Here is a 14,339-nt window from a genome sequence, read left to right on the forward strand (position 1 = left end):
CAGGCACCAGGCGGCCTCCACAGCGCGATCTGGGAAGAGTGAGCGGTCCCAGTGCACGGGTGACGGTCATGCCGGTCTGCAGCCCAGACCGTTCCGTGTTTACAACCTGTTCACAGAGTGTCTAAAAGTGGTCTCACAGTGGAGCAGGGCAGGGGTGCTGGGGAGAGGGGGGTGTTCGTGCGGAAGGCTGCCTGAGGGGTAAAGAGGGAGCGGGGGCGGGGGGGCGACACAGACCCCCGCTACGGGAGACCGCGAGGGACTCGGCCGGAATAGTGTCGTCTTACCATACACCTGGCTGTGCTCGGGTCTTCCAGAATAAACAAGGGAAAAGAACACGTGCAGAACGGATAGTACGCGGTCTGCAGCCAAGAGGGGCCGCGGGTTCTGCTCAAAATCCCTGCAGCGTCAGGTAATAAGACACTAGCTCTGAGCCTCTTTGCTTTTTCGGGAATGTATTTTAAGCACATAAATATACTCGACAGTTATCCATTAAAATGAACATTTTAGGGGAGAAAACGGTGGGTACTACACAGACGTCCTCCCACGGGTGAGGACTGGGAAGGGCAGGGTGTACCTGTCTGTCCGCCAGAGAAATCCCGACGGTCTCGAAGAACTGTTCAACGTAGGACACGATGGAGCCAAACATGGCTGGACTCCTGGGACCGCCAGGTTCCTGTGACAGATCACCCAAAGGAGGCACTTTAAAAAGAGCCAAGGAAACGACACGGAAACTGGGACGCAGCAGGTCACTGCTCCTGCCGCTGTGCCGCGCCTCATAACGCGGGGAGGCCCTGGCGGGGCCCCTCACTCGCATGCCACATGACTTGGGGCAGCCGCGGAACCCGTGCCTCCGTTTGCCCATCTGTAATACGGGGATCTGCTAGGGCCTGCATGCTGGTGTCCCCCAGATCCACATGCTGAAGCCTAACCCCCCGTGTGATGGTGTTATCGGGGGCCTCCGGGAGGTCACTGGTGCACAAGGGCAGCGCCGCATCAGTGGGGCTGGCACCAAGGCCCGGAGCAGGGCCAGGCTGCCTGGCACGGGTGGGGGGTCCCCACACACCGCTTCTGCCCACGCCCTGTTCCAAGTCCTAGCAAACTCCGCTTCCAGAGTTCCTCTGAGTAAAGAGGAGGATGACAACGCGCTTCCCGTGTCGGCAAACCCGCGAGGCCGCCTGTCCGTGCGCGGGAGCTGCCCGCTCTGGGGGCGGGGCTGTGCCGACCAACAGCTCCTGGAGGCCACCCGCGGAGCTGGCAGGGTGGCGGCCGAGCGCACCAGCCACCCCACAGCCCCGGCCTGGGACACACCTTGGCGTGTGCCTTCAGCTGTCTGTTCCCGTGGTGAACGAGGTCCATGACGGCGTCCACCGCCGTGGGCGTGTCGAAGTCGTCCGCCAGCGCAGCCTTCACAGTGTCCTTGGTGTGGCAGAGCCTGGGGGGACACGGGCGCTCCTCCAGCCCCCGGACCCGCCCAGCACCAGGAACGGGGTGCAGCCCCGTCCCTACCCCGCGCAGACGCCCCTCCTGAGAAGTGACCGTGAGTTTGCCCCTCGCCCTTTCTAGGCCAGGCTCGCACCTGCGAGCGCTGACAGCCCTGACAGGGTAAGATCAGCTCAGAATCGTCGGGTTACCCACGAGTTCAGAGAAAGCCTCCAAGACCTGGGCTTGGATACACCCTGGAGGTCTGTCTCCTAATGGCTTAAAAACAGCGGCGAGAAGTACGGTTCACACGACATCACGCAGGTTGTCCGCTGTCGGCGTTAGGCGCACGGGACTCGTGGGCTTGGCTGGAGAGGACGGCGCGATGCAACCCCCTCCCCAGGAGCCTGAAGGCAGGACACCTGGTCCCATGATGATGGCCCCGCCTTGCTGAGGGGGAGGGTGGCCCCAGGTCCCGGTGGACGGAGGCAGCTCGTGCCCTGCCCCTGCCCCCTCGTGAGCTGCAGCTGCGCACAGACAGCCTGTCCGGGCCTCTGAGCAGCAGGCCTGCCGGGCCCAGGGTTCTGGGACCCGGTGGCCCGTCAGGCCTAGGACACGGCCCCATCGGGCTCTTGAGTGTGTCCTGCTCCCTGCACCTGGCTGCAGCCTGTCCACCTCCTTCCATCTGCTGCCGGACCCCCGACCCCCGCCAGCCAGCGTGGTCTCACGCCTTTCTCTTCCCCAGCCACGGCAAGGACACTCGGGTCCCCTCGGTCCTCCTCTGTCCTGCATGCCTGCTGCTTCAGACCCTGAAGCTCTGTCTTCAACACTGGCTCCCTGTTGTCCACCACTATGGTCTTCACCCCACTTCCTGCGGACTCCCCAGTCGCCAGGCATGCGGCAGGACTGGGCTCTGGGCCACCTCCCAGCCAGGTGGAGCCCCGGGACCCTTTCCGGCCATCAGTAGCGGCATCCACGTCTGGGCCACTGAACTGGGGAGGCAAAGCCCCTGGACTCTTGTCCCTCTGCCGGGCCTGCTGCCCGGGATGGTGGGGCAGGGGCTGCTCTCCAGCCTGGTGACCAGGAAGGGAGGAACAGGCCACGGGCAGGGCTATCGGTCACAAAGCAGAAGCTGGCCTCTGCTGAGCGGCAAACAGCCTCTACCTCCCCCTCCCATCACGCCTGTCACTGAAGAGCACGCAAGAGAAAGGAGTGTCCACCTGTCCCTCCCCGGTACCCGCTGTCCAGACGGCTGCCGAGTCTTGCTGACCACACCAAGCCACACAACCCCCCCCCCCCGGTGTCCTGCCCCACTGCTCTGGGCTTTGTCCCCTGGGCTCCCATGGCTGGGACCAACACACTCCACTCCAGCCCCATCCTGTCCAGCATGCTCCCTCCTTCCCAGGCCAGCCCCCAAGCAGTCTGGGTTCTTTACTCCTCCTAGGGACCCCTCCAGGAGGGGGCCCCATCCAATGACGCTGCAGGCACGTGCAGTGCCCAGCACTCCACGGGCGTCTGATAAACGCAACAAACCCGCTCTGCTCGCTACTTGTCCTAACCAGACACGCATTTCCCGAATCTTCCCAGCGTCTCACCATCTCTGATGTCAATCCCACGCCTTTCACACCGTTTCACACGTGACAAAACAAGGATGAACAAGCTTAACCGTTTCATGAAGCAATGGAACTGGAAACGTGATTTCCATATGGAGCGTCAGGTCTCCCCCTCTCCCGTTTCCCCCCTAATTCAGCCGTTCCTGGGGACCGCCCCACTGTCACAGCCTCCTGCCACCGTCCTGTGCACACGCACTTGACTCCCGCGGCCTCGCTGGTCAATTCCTGACCAGGTCTGAGCTTAGCCGAGACCAGCCGCCCGGCTTGGCCACGCGCCTGCCAGCCCTCCTTCCCACGGAGCGAGGCGACCAGAGCCCTGCGTCACTCGCCGACAAACACCAGTGAGCGCCCCGCAGGCAGGCGTCCTCGTCCCTCCCCACCAGGGCCACTGACTCCCCTGAGGCACCTCCTGCACCAGCTGGGGGACCTGAGCCTCCGAAAGCCTCTCCCACCTCGGGCAGCCCCACGCCTGGCGGCTGGGACGCTCGGGTGGGTGCTGGGAGGGCACCTACCTCTCCCACAGCACATCGTCCCTGATGGGCCCGCACACCAGCTGCCCCTTCATGTAGGCCCGGGCGTCCTCCACAAACGCGGCTGCCGCCAGTAGGAGCTGCTTGGCCTCGAGCATGGTGCCGTCGCTGTAGTCAATGGCTGTGGAGGGGACGCGGGAGGTCACCCGGGCTGCCGCTGCCCATGCCCGCACCCCACGGGCCTGGCGCTTCTCGGCCAGAGGCCAAGCGGTGGACATGGGACACTGCTGCCCCCTGCCCGTGGTGCCTGAGTCCGGCCCCACTCGGATTGTGAGGGTCCGTCCTGACCCAGGCCTCACCAGCTTGGACGAAACACGGAAAACCACTCCCAATATGCTTTGGTCGAGGGGTTCGTTGCTGCTGAGACAGGTGACTCTGGGAAGCGGAAGATCCCTAGGTCCTGAACCACCTCTCGGAGACCAGCCAACGGTGGGGACTTAGGGCTCCGTACGTCAGGACAGGCCCTCAAACTCAGCACTTCGCAGCGTGTGAGAGCACGCCCTCCACCTGGGCCCCGCATCCAGACCCACACAGAGGAGCTGGGGGCTGACTGCAAAACGCACGGCCTCCAGGAGGTAAGCTTCTGGAACCTTCTGTCTGGGAGCTGGGATTCTGCTTCCTGACAGTGCATCCTTGGGCTTCCTCTCAGGCAGTAGCCCGTGTTCAGCCATTCCCCAAACGCCTCAGAGGACTCTGCCCCGAGCCACCCGAGTGCACACGGCCCCACGTCTCGCTCACCTGACCGGTAGCTGCTCCGCATGCAGAAGAGCCGGAAGACGTCGGGGGGAGACGTCTTCAGAAAGTCCTAACGGAGAGATCGGGGAGAAGTGGGAGATGAGTACAAACGACAACCGTGTGAGCCGATCTCGCGCATCCATCAGGAATTTTTACGAAAAGCTTTGTTTTGTTTCCCGACTATTAGCGCACCCACACCCCACATTCCCGCAGCGTCTTCCCCGTCAGCGTCTGCGGGAAAGGCCGGCTGGGGGCAGCCCTGGCTCCACACTGACACGGGGTCTGCGCTGTTGTTGCCCACGGCGCAGTGGCCAAGCGAGGGAAGGGGCGCGGGAGGAGGGGGTGCCCAGCTCCTGGGCCCGTGTCAGCGCTGAGATGAAGCAGGCCCCAAGCTTGGGTTTCTCCAAGAACACATAACTGCCTCTCAACATCCGTAAAACTGAGGACCTGTCACCGTACAGACGGCTTCCACAACGTCTACACAGAGCGCATCTCTTCTGTGCTAGGAGGGCTAACCGGGGAAACAGCAGAACGCGCTGAACCAGCACAAAGTTCAACAAAAGCTCTGTGCGGTGGCTGTGGCGAGAAGCACTCATGACCCTGCAGCGCTGAGGGGAAAGGAGGACACACTCGGCCTGACCAGTGCTGGCACCGAGGACAAGCCGGCCCCAACAAGACCGTCTGGCAACGTGGAGTTTGGGCCAAAACCCAAAACCATCCTGTCCCTTTGTCATGGATTCTCCGTGAGTAAAAAGACGTTCTCGGCTCTTCTCCCATGAACCCACTCTGTGTCTAATGGTTATTTCTGGCCTGCCCTCGGAAACAGTGACCCAGCGTGTGACAGTTGGGGGACACAGTGGCCGGGACCCTGCACCAGGACCGGCAGGTGGCCCCCCCGGGAGCAGTGACAGGGCTAGTCCCCTGGGTTAAGCGGACCCCTTGCGGAGCAGACATACCACCTTTAAATGCAACGTAGTTACGACGCCACGAGCAGCGTAAGCAGATAGAAAGCTAACCTCGTGTACCAGACTTCGTCACTCACAAACCATCCCAACAGTGTCTGTCCTACCCCGGTGACAGAGACGAGGCTTGGAGAATGGAAAACCCTGTGGCGCCAGGGGCTCCACCCCAGCTCCCAGCTCTGTGCTTCCGTCCGCGCTCAGTCCTTCTTGGGTCTGATCTGCTAGTTCGTGTCCCCACTGTGGGACCTCTGAGGCCCTTCCGGTTCTTGCACACACAGGCCCCCACACCCGGGCCGCGCGTGCAGCAGCGCCTGGGGACCGTGGCTTCTGGCGGCGGCTCTGCTCCGCTGGACCCGAGTGCTGGTCTGGGTTTACGCCTGGAGCGGAGGGGCACGTGGACGGCCGCTCAGCAGCACGCACAGGGCCTTCTGGCCACCCTCCTTGCCTTCTTGCCCTATGTTCGAATCATTTCTTTACAATTCCTTCTGGAAAGCAGACTAAGTGTTTACAGCTTGTTACAAGTTGCTTTCCCGCCAGCAGGTATTAGGGGACCTCTTCCCCACCTGCTGCGCTGCCTTCCCTGCGCCGTGTGGTTCGTTGCTCTTCGTGAGCTGCTGCCAGACGTCTGCTGTGCAGGGGTCTGGAGTCGGTGTGGAGCTGTTCCCAGCACAGCTGAGCCGTGCGGCCACCCCTCCTCCGGCCTCGCGCTGCCCTGACCGCTCACCCCCAGAGAAACCGGTACCGCCGCACGGTCTCCACCCATCTGTGCTTTCCTTGAACTGAGAGCCTCTTCCTTCTCTCCTGCCTTCTGCTCGTACTTGTGCATTCAGCTAAGAAACTGAACGTGTTACGGCTGTTTCACATCTGCTGAGACACTGTGATCTTTCTAAAAAAGAAAATCTCTCTTCCATTTTAGTATTTTCCATTTTCTGGGTAGCCACTTCTCTATTGCACTCCTAAACTCTATTGCGCTCCATTTAAACTCCATTTGAAATCCTGAAAGGGTTTTTCGTCCCAGTGGGAATATGGGCTCAGATCAACCTCAGTGTGTTTGCAGAGTCTAAGACAAGAGTTCTCAAACGGCAGCAGCAGGACACGCTGTTTATCCTCCACGCCATGGGGACTCCCGCGGGGTTACGGTTCTGCAAGGAGAAACCCGCGATCCAGTGTTTCTACAGCATTCGGTCCCCGGGGTGTGCTGACAGCTGGTAACGACAGACTGTAAGGACAACCACATCCCACGGACAACTCGGTGCCTGTCCCCCGACGAGGCCTGGAAGCAGGGCCACTCCTGCAGCAGTAAACACAGCAAGTGCCCAGATCTGGGCTCCAAATCCCACGTCCCCGCAAAGGCAGTGAGGCTGCTTGGAGAAGTGGCAGCTCTGGGGTTGGCAGCGAAGGGAAACGGCTGGAAAAAATGACGCACGCGGGGCATTTCCCTGGGACGCAGGAACCAGTCAAGGGAGCCTCCTCCCCACCGTCCCCCAGCTCCAATCTGGGACAGTTCCGGCACAAAGTAAGCACAAAAGCTGAGCTCCTAGCAAAACCAGAGAGAGAGCAGCAGACGAACCCCCTTCTTTGCAGAGGAGGGCCAGCCAGGCAGCAGCACTAGACCCGTGCTTTGCAAGGACCACTGACGTGCAGGACGGGGCAAAGCCACCAGCAGACGTGAACACCACAGGTGGCAGACTGTCAGGGAACAGGACACCCGACGGCAGATAACCTTGCTGGCTGTCCACACGCACGAAAAGGAGGTAAGAATCTCTGCGTCAGAGAGATCTGGTGGCCGTCCCTGAGCCCAGCGGTCAGACCGAGCATCACTAACAGCAGGACAGCCTGGCACTGTGGCCCCCAGGGGGCTGCTTGCGGAGCCCACAGCACCGCGGGTGGTGCTCCTGCCAGATTCAGCCCAAACCGAGTCAAGCCTTGAGGCTCGCTTCCAGCTACGGGGATAATGGGACACAGAGAAACAAGTTATGTGACACCACCGAGAAACAGATACAAACGTTCAACAGGACTGGTCTCATGTCTTCAAAACGTCACCACCACACGGAAAATGAGAGAGAGACTGTAGCTGAGCAGAAGCCAAAACAGCCAATTAAGCAATGACCACAGCAGCACATCGTCCCGCCTTCAAGACAGAGGCGCTCCCGTCACCTGCTCTGGCAGCCGGCCCTGAGGGACGTCAGGCTGGCGAAACAGGCCAGTCACAGAAGGGCAGACCCTGCAGGTCTAGGCCTCCACGAGCCCCCAGAGCGCGCGATGCCATGGCAACAGAAAGCAGCACGGCAGACGCCAGGGGCTGGGGAGGGGGCGACGGGGACTTGCTCAACAGGGGAAGGTCCAGTCCGGCCAGAAAACGAAGTTCTGGAACGCTCTCAGGATGTGAGCACTGGGCACGTAACAACGGTCACGATGGTGACTTTCACGTTCTGCGTGTTTCACCATGGTGAGAAGCATCTTCTCAGAAGCCCAAGAAGACACAGCACACACGCAGCACACGACCCTTCACTGGCTCCTGGTCTGAAAAGGTCAAGGCTCTAAGAGACACCGGGACACATGGAAAGATCAGAACACCGACGAGTCGCTGATGTTAAGGGATTACTGCTGACATTTCTGGCACCTGGGTCACACAGGAAAATGCCGTTTGGGGAGTGGTACACGGAATGGGGCAGTGCCATGATGCCCGACGGCTCTGCAACCATAGTGCCAAAGTACACACCGTGCACGCACGTGCGCACGCCGACACGCCCACCCCCCATCAGCGCACACGCAGCAGTAAATGTAGCAAAGCTGTAACTCCTATGTGGCGAGTACAGAAGCTTAACTCTTCTGTAGGAAAACGTGTAGAACCCTGAACATTCCTGCTTAAGGAAAGTACATAAAGACTAATATACGAGGACCCCCCCCCGCCTTTGGCTTCCAGCCCCCCCCACAGGGGGGACGCCCCACAGCCCCGTGGATGCCTGAATGTGATAGGACCAAAGCCTCTGTTTACTGTCTCCCTGGACAAACACGCCTGGGAGAACATTTAAGTATATTTCAGGCCAGGGATTAATGACAATAACAGGGCAGTTACGGCAACTGTGATGCTGGGGTGAACATTACGTGGACGTGGTCTCCCTCTCCCTCAACATACCTTCTGTCTGGTGCTCAGCCCCCTTGTGATGATGAGAGATGATCGAACGCCCCCGGAGGAGGGGAGCTGAGGGGACGGAGGCAGCGCGAGGCTGTGACTCAGTGAGACCGCGCACAGGGGCGACTGTATGTAATCTGGTGGGAAGGGCTCCGGTGCCCGCGTGCGCAGGGGATGAAGGTCTGAGAACTGTCCCTGCATTTTAATATTTGCAACTAAAACTGCAGTTGGCTTTACATGCCCAAAGATGAGCCAAGTGTCTGAAGTGCCCCTGTGAGTTCACACGTTTTCTGTTCGCGTGGACACTCACGCCGCCCCTCACCCCCACCGCACAGCGAAGGTCCAAAGCCACAGGCCGGCAGGCGGGCGGTGGGACAGGGAAAGGGGCCAGTGGGACTCAGGGTAGCCGTGCGGGCAAAGGTCAGGGAAGAAGGGGGCATGAGTGTCTGAATACAGACGTCCGTGGGGACGCCGGCCCGCAGACGGCAGGGGGACACGGCTGAGAACCAGAATGCTGGACTATCGCCACGCGCTTTTACCACGAGAAACAGTAAGTTAAACATGGTGGGAGGAAAGCCTGTCAGGGCCGGAGGACAAGGGCCGGGAGCGCCGGGGGTCAGAGACCTGGGGTCGCCCTGCACAGCAGCCCTCCAGACAGGTCAGCAGCGGTGCACCGTTACCTTAATAGTAATGTAGTTTTTCAGCGATTTGGACATTTTTTCTTCTTTGCCTTTCACGTGCAAATGCCCTGAAACAGAAACGGTGATTTGCTCTGAGCTGGGGGAGAAGGGGCGGCGGGGACCGCGAGCCGGCCTCACATGCACCATTCTGCGGGAGGCGAATGCCCACGTCCGCGCTCCACAGGACGGTGCCCCAGCAGGGAAGCCACAGCCGTACCTGCTCGCGGGCGTAGGTTACGCCGTGCCCCCCCGCGGGCAGCCCCCTGCCGCGCCCGTCCTGCGCCCTGGAAACACCGGCCTGACGGCGTCCTCAGCCCCGGAGAGGCCAGAGCTCTGGTTCTGCACACCAGGCACCCAGCGACATCTGCGGGACTCCGGACGTGCCGCACTGCAGTCTTTGAGAAGGACTGATTCGACTTCCCGCTGCAGTCCGATTTCAAGGGCTTCTCGAGAGCCTGGCATTCCTTCACCCCCATGTATGTGAAAGACGGGGGACCCTAGTCAGGGGCTTCTTCATCCCAGCCGGGGCTCCCCTGGGCTGTGCTTTCATACAGTTTACTTCCAGGGGGGCCTCCCCTCTCCTGACACGACAGGACATGGAGCACAATGGTGCTCCGAGAACAAGTCCGCTGAGAACTGTTTAAAATGTGGCTTCCAAGCGAAATATAACCTTACACACGTAACTCGATGTAACATGTACACACCAAACACGATAAAACATTTTTAAAACTGACCACCTCTGGAAAATGAAACCCATCTGACTACTTCTCTTCCGTCCGCTTACTTCAGTAAGGAGGCTGGCTCGTCAGGAGACAGAGCCGTTCCCGGCCCCAGGTGGCCGTGGGATGAGGGACAGCCCGCTGTCCTGACAGTCTAGACTGGTTGTTAAGGACGCAGCGGCAGCACCGCGGTGGGAAGGAGGTGGGTGTCAGCGGACCCCCAGGCCCGCTTTCACCGACAGGCGCGCGGAGAACACGGTGTCCCAGGAGCACGGCCACGACGGGCGTGCGGGCGTCAAGCTCCAGCCAGCCCGATGGCTCATCCAGGCGCCGTGTTCCCGCGTCTGAGACGGGACGTGGCGCTTCGGTGGCTGCAGGGTGTCCGCCCGACGGGCTGTGCACATTTACTCTGCGTCTGCCTTCCCCTCCGGCCCCCGTGCCACAGAGAGACAATGGCACATGCCGGGCCCTGGGGGTCATCTCTGGAGCCCCGGGCAGCGCCCACCCTGCTGGCCCTGGGGGCTCCAGCGCAGATGAAAGCAGGACCATCAGGCTTTTGTCCTCTTTCGGGAATCCGCCGGCAAGCCGCGTTGTTGGCAGAAAGACGGGGTTTCGGCCTCTGGTGGGATCTGCCCGGGACACGAAGCGGATACAGCGCCAGAAGCAGCCGCTTGGCCCGCACTGCTCCTGCTTTGTTTCTTCCCAGACTCCCGTAGTCAGTGTAGACGTGGGCCTGGCGTCTCAGGGAACCGAGGGCTGTCTCAAGGCACAGCAGTTGCCGTGGGGCGCCCCCCGGGAGGGCTTGTGGGGAGGGAAATGTGGCAGTGGGCACACTTTGGGCCAAGCAGCCTCAGGGCTTAGGGTCACGGGAACCGAGTGAGGCGCGATGTCCGACGGCGGAGCTCTGTCTCTGACGCCACCCCCGGCACGGAAAACGTTTCCCACATTCCCCGCAGCCCACACTTCCTTCCAAAAAGGTGCACTCGCAGCTCTGATCCGGGGAGGCTCACATCCAGCTGCCTTGAGCACAGACACGGGCCAGACAACTCTGCCTCTTCACCTGTCATCGGAGCCCCGCATCTGCAAACGCAGCTGTTTCACCAATAAAGAGAATCAACAGAGCAGAAACAAAACACGTTACCGTGAAGTCATGACTTACCAGAATGCAGAAAATAATTCCCCCACTGCCTGCACTGATGGAAGGCCTCGCACTGGGCGATTTCGTTCTCGTGATGCGGAAAAGCTAGGTCGGCCCCGCCCGAGTGGATGTCCAGCTGGCGTCCGAACACCAGACTGCGGGCGACACAGACACGGGGCTCAGGTCACACAGCAGTTCCACGGTTAACCATCAGCCTTTATGCAGCCAGCAGACGGGTCTCAGCTTAATCAACATGCATGGTAACCGCACTGATGCCAACAGAAACTGAAGTTTTTACTCCACAAATCTCTCCTACGCTCTTTGTTCTGAATATATGCTTTTAAAAACATACAAAATTACCTCTTCTATCAACAGGTAAAGTTTAGTGGCTTTCCAACTTTAACAAAAGAGCACTATAAAATCAAGAGAATTTTTACTATGGCTTTTGAAAATATAACTATTTAGTGATCGAGTGTGAGTAACAAGGTAACTGAACTCAAAGCATCACATTCAGCTGCCGGCTTTTCTGCTTCAATGCTGCACATTCCCGAAAAACCTCATGTCCCCCAAACTGCACCCTACAACCAGCAGGGCTGCTGGGGACCATGGAGCTGCCCAGACACTCAAAGCCTGGGTAACTCTGTCCCCAGAGTTGCTACCTAAGCAGCCAGGCTGCTTCGGACAACAGTGAAACCGTCAGCACGGTGAAAACGTGGGCTTCAGGGCACCCCGGGCGGACGTGGAGCTCCCAAGGCCGCCACCTGCCCCCGCCGCACAGAGCTCAGTGGGGCTGGGGGTGCAGACACTCATGAATTCTCTAAACGTGGTTAAAAATAGACATTTCTTTCTAATTTTTTTTTTTTTAAGTAAACTCTATCCCCAATGAGGGGCTTGAACTCACAACCCCAAGACCAAGTTGCAGGATCTACCAACTGAGCCAGCCAGGTGTCCCAAAAATCAACATTTCCAAAGATGCCACAGCCTCACTGAGATACCTTNCTGCTGACTCCTCTCCCACCGGCCTGGCTTTGGAAAGACACGTCCACACTGGGCGTGGCAGAAACGTGCCAGGCCGCTGTTGTGCATCCTTGGTGACGGGCTTGAGAGAGTCTCTGAGTCCTTGAAGTTCAAACAGCACGAAGGGAGCGTGAGGCCGGAGGGATTGGACCAGGGAGGAGAGCAAAAGGGCCTCATTTGTTTCCATTTGTAAAGACTGATTCATTTTTACAAAGATATGAAACAAAGCTGACTGTGAGGACGTAAAGCTAAACGGTGGGGGCGCCTGGCTGCCTCCATCTCTGACTCTTGATCTCAGGGTCACAAGTTCCAGCCCCAGGAGTTAAGATGGCGGAGGAGTAGGAGACACCGTTTTCAGCCGGTCCTCCGAGTCGAGCTGGATAGGTACCAGACCAGCCTAAACAACCACGGAACCAGCCTGAGACGCAGGAAGACGCATCTGGATCTCTACAAATGAACATCTCCAGCGCTGAGTATTGAGGTACGGAGCGTGAGCCAAGTGAAACTGTGCACCGATATCGGAAGATAAACGGAAAGGGGAGGGAGCCGCCGCTGCTCGGGCGCCGGATGCGGTAGCCACTTGCATGGGAGAGCGGGCGGGCTTCGCGGACGGCACCCGCAAAACAGCAGACTGAGACCGTGAGCCGGTGCGCGCCACCAGGCATCTCGCGGAACCCGGAATCCCGGTGCGCCACTGGATCCAGACTGAGACCGGGAGATCCGGGACGCTGCCGCTGGGCGGCTGGCGGCTGGCGGCATTAGAAACACAAAGGACAAGACGCGCCGGCCCTGGAAGTGAGGGCTGGGACGCTCGGGTGTGGGGCGCACATCTCGGACGCTGCAGGGCTGAGCAGCACCAACAGAAACAGAGTTAAAGTGGCCAGAACATTAGTAGAGAACGGGCCTGCAATCCCTGTTCCAGTGACAGAGGCTGAAATTTGGCGCTGCTGCTCTGACTCTCAGAGAGGCACAGCAAACCGCCAGGAAAGCGCCAGAGAACAAAAGCCTGAAATACCGGCTCAGGGAGTGCCCATCCCCATCCGCAGGGGACGCGAGACTTACCCAAACAGGGCTGCCTGAGTATGGCTGCGGCAGGCCCCTCCCAGAACACAGAAGGCAGGCTAAAAATCAAGAAGCCCCACAACCCGGGCGCCTGGGTGGCCAGTCATTGAGCGCCTGTCGGCTCTGGGCGTGATCCCGCGTTCCGGAAAGGAGTCCTCATCCGGGCCTCCGCTGAGCCTGCTTCCTTCCCACTCCCCTGCTTCTATTCCCTCTCGCTGGTTGGCTGCCACATAAATAAATAAATAAAATCTTTAAAGAAGAAGCCCACATCCCTAAGATCCCTATAAAACAAGGGCAAGTAGCCTGGGACCCAGTCAATAATTTGGGCTCTGGAAACCCCGCAACCTCTCTTCATCAGAATGACAAGAAGGAGAAGCCCCCCAGCAAAGAAAAGACAGTATTCCGTGGCCTCCGCCCACAGAAATAATGGATATGGATGTAACCAAATTCAGAAATGGAATTCAGAGTAACGATGGTCAAAATGATGAGTAGAATTGAAAAACTATTAACGAAAAGGTTATGAGAATATAGAATCCCTAAGGACAGAAATGAGAGCGAATCTACAGAAATTAAAATTTATGAGCCAAATGCAAAGTAAACTAGAGGCTCTGACGGCCAGGGTCGCAAGAAGCAGAGGAACGGGTTAGGTGAATTGGAGGATGGGTTAATAGAGGAAAAAATGAAAATAGAAGATGGTCTTAAAAATCCACGCCACGAATGTGGTTACGGGAGATTACTGACTCAATGAAACATCCAATGTTAGAATCATCGGCATCCCGAGGGGGTGGAGAAAAACAGAGGTCTAGAAGAGATATTTGAACAAATTGTAGCTGAAAACTTCCTAATCTAGCAAGGGAAACAAACATTCGTGTCCAAGAGGCAGAGAGGACCCTCCTCGCTCAACCATGACAAACCCTACGCCACGCACGCCATAGTGCAATTCCCAAATATTAGATGCAAGGATACAGTATTGAAAGCGGCGGGCAAAGAAATTTCTCACGCACCAAGGCAAAAGCATCAGAATTACGCCAGACCTGCTCACACAGACCTGGAATGAGAGAAAGGGTTGGGGAGCATATTTAAAGCTCTTTCAGAGAAAAACATGCAGCCAAGGATCCTTTATCCAGCAAGGCTGTCATTCAGAATTGATGGAGAAATAAAGACATTTCAGAATCGCCAGTCACTAACCAATTTCGTAACCATATAAACCAGCCCTACAGGAGATATTACGGGGGTTCTATAAAAGTAAAAAGGCCCCAAGAGTGATACAGAACAGAAAGTCACAGCCAATAAACAAAGACTTTACTGCAACATGGCAAACATTAAAA

The 14,339-nt window shown here is 58.5% G+C and overlaps 1 protein-coding gene across 2 annotated transcripts in view; it reads right to left on the bottom strand.

Moving 5' to 3' along the window:
- CARS2 (cysteinyl-tRNA synthetase 2, mitochondrial) overlaps positions 1 to 14,339 on the bottom strand; it is a 45,819-nt gene that overhangs the window by 1,313 nt on the left and 30,167 nt on the right. For both annotated transcript variants that reach the window (XM_040624623.1, XM_040624628.1), the window contains 6 exons: positions 10,954 to 11,087; positions 9,076 to 9,143; positions 4,301 to 4,367; positions 3,545 to 3,683; positions 1,309 to 1,432; positions 575 to 673 (listed from right to left, as the gene is read on the bottom strand). In XM_040624623.1, coding sequence (XP_040480557.1) covers positions 575 to 673; positions 1,309 to 1,432; positions 3,545 to 3,683; positions 4,301 to 4,367; positions 9,076 to 9,143; positions 10,954 to 11,087 — 631 coding nt within the window. The remainder of the gene's footprint in view (positions 1 to 574; positions 674 to 1,308; positions 1,433 to 3,544; positions 3,684 to 4,300; positions 4,368 to 9,075; positions 9,144 to 10,953; positions 11,088 to 14,339) is intronic.

This window comes from Ursus maritimus, unplaced genomic scaffold (assembly GCF_017311325.1).
Source record: "Ursus maritimus isolate PB19 unplaced genomic scaffold, ASM1731132v1 scaffold_10, whole genome shotgun sequence".
NCBI lineage: Eukaryota > Metazoa > Chordata > Mammalia > Carnivora > Ursidae > Ursus > Ursus maritimus.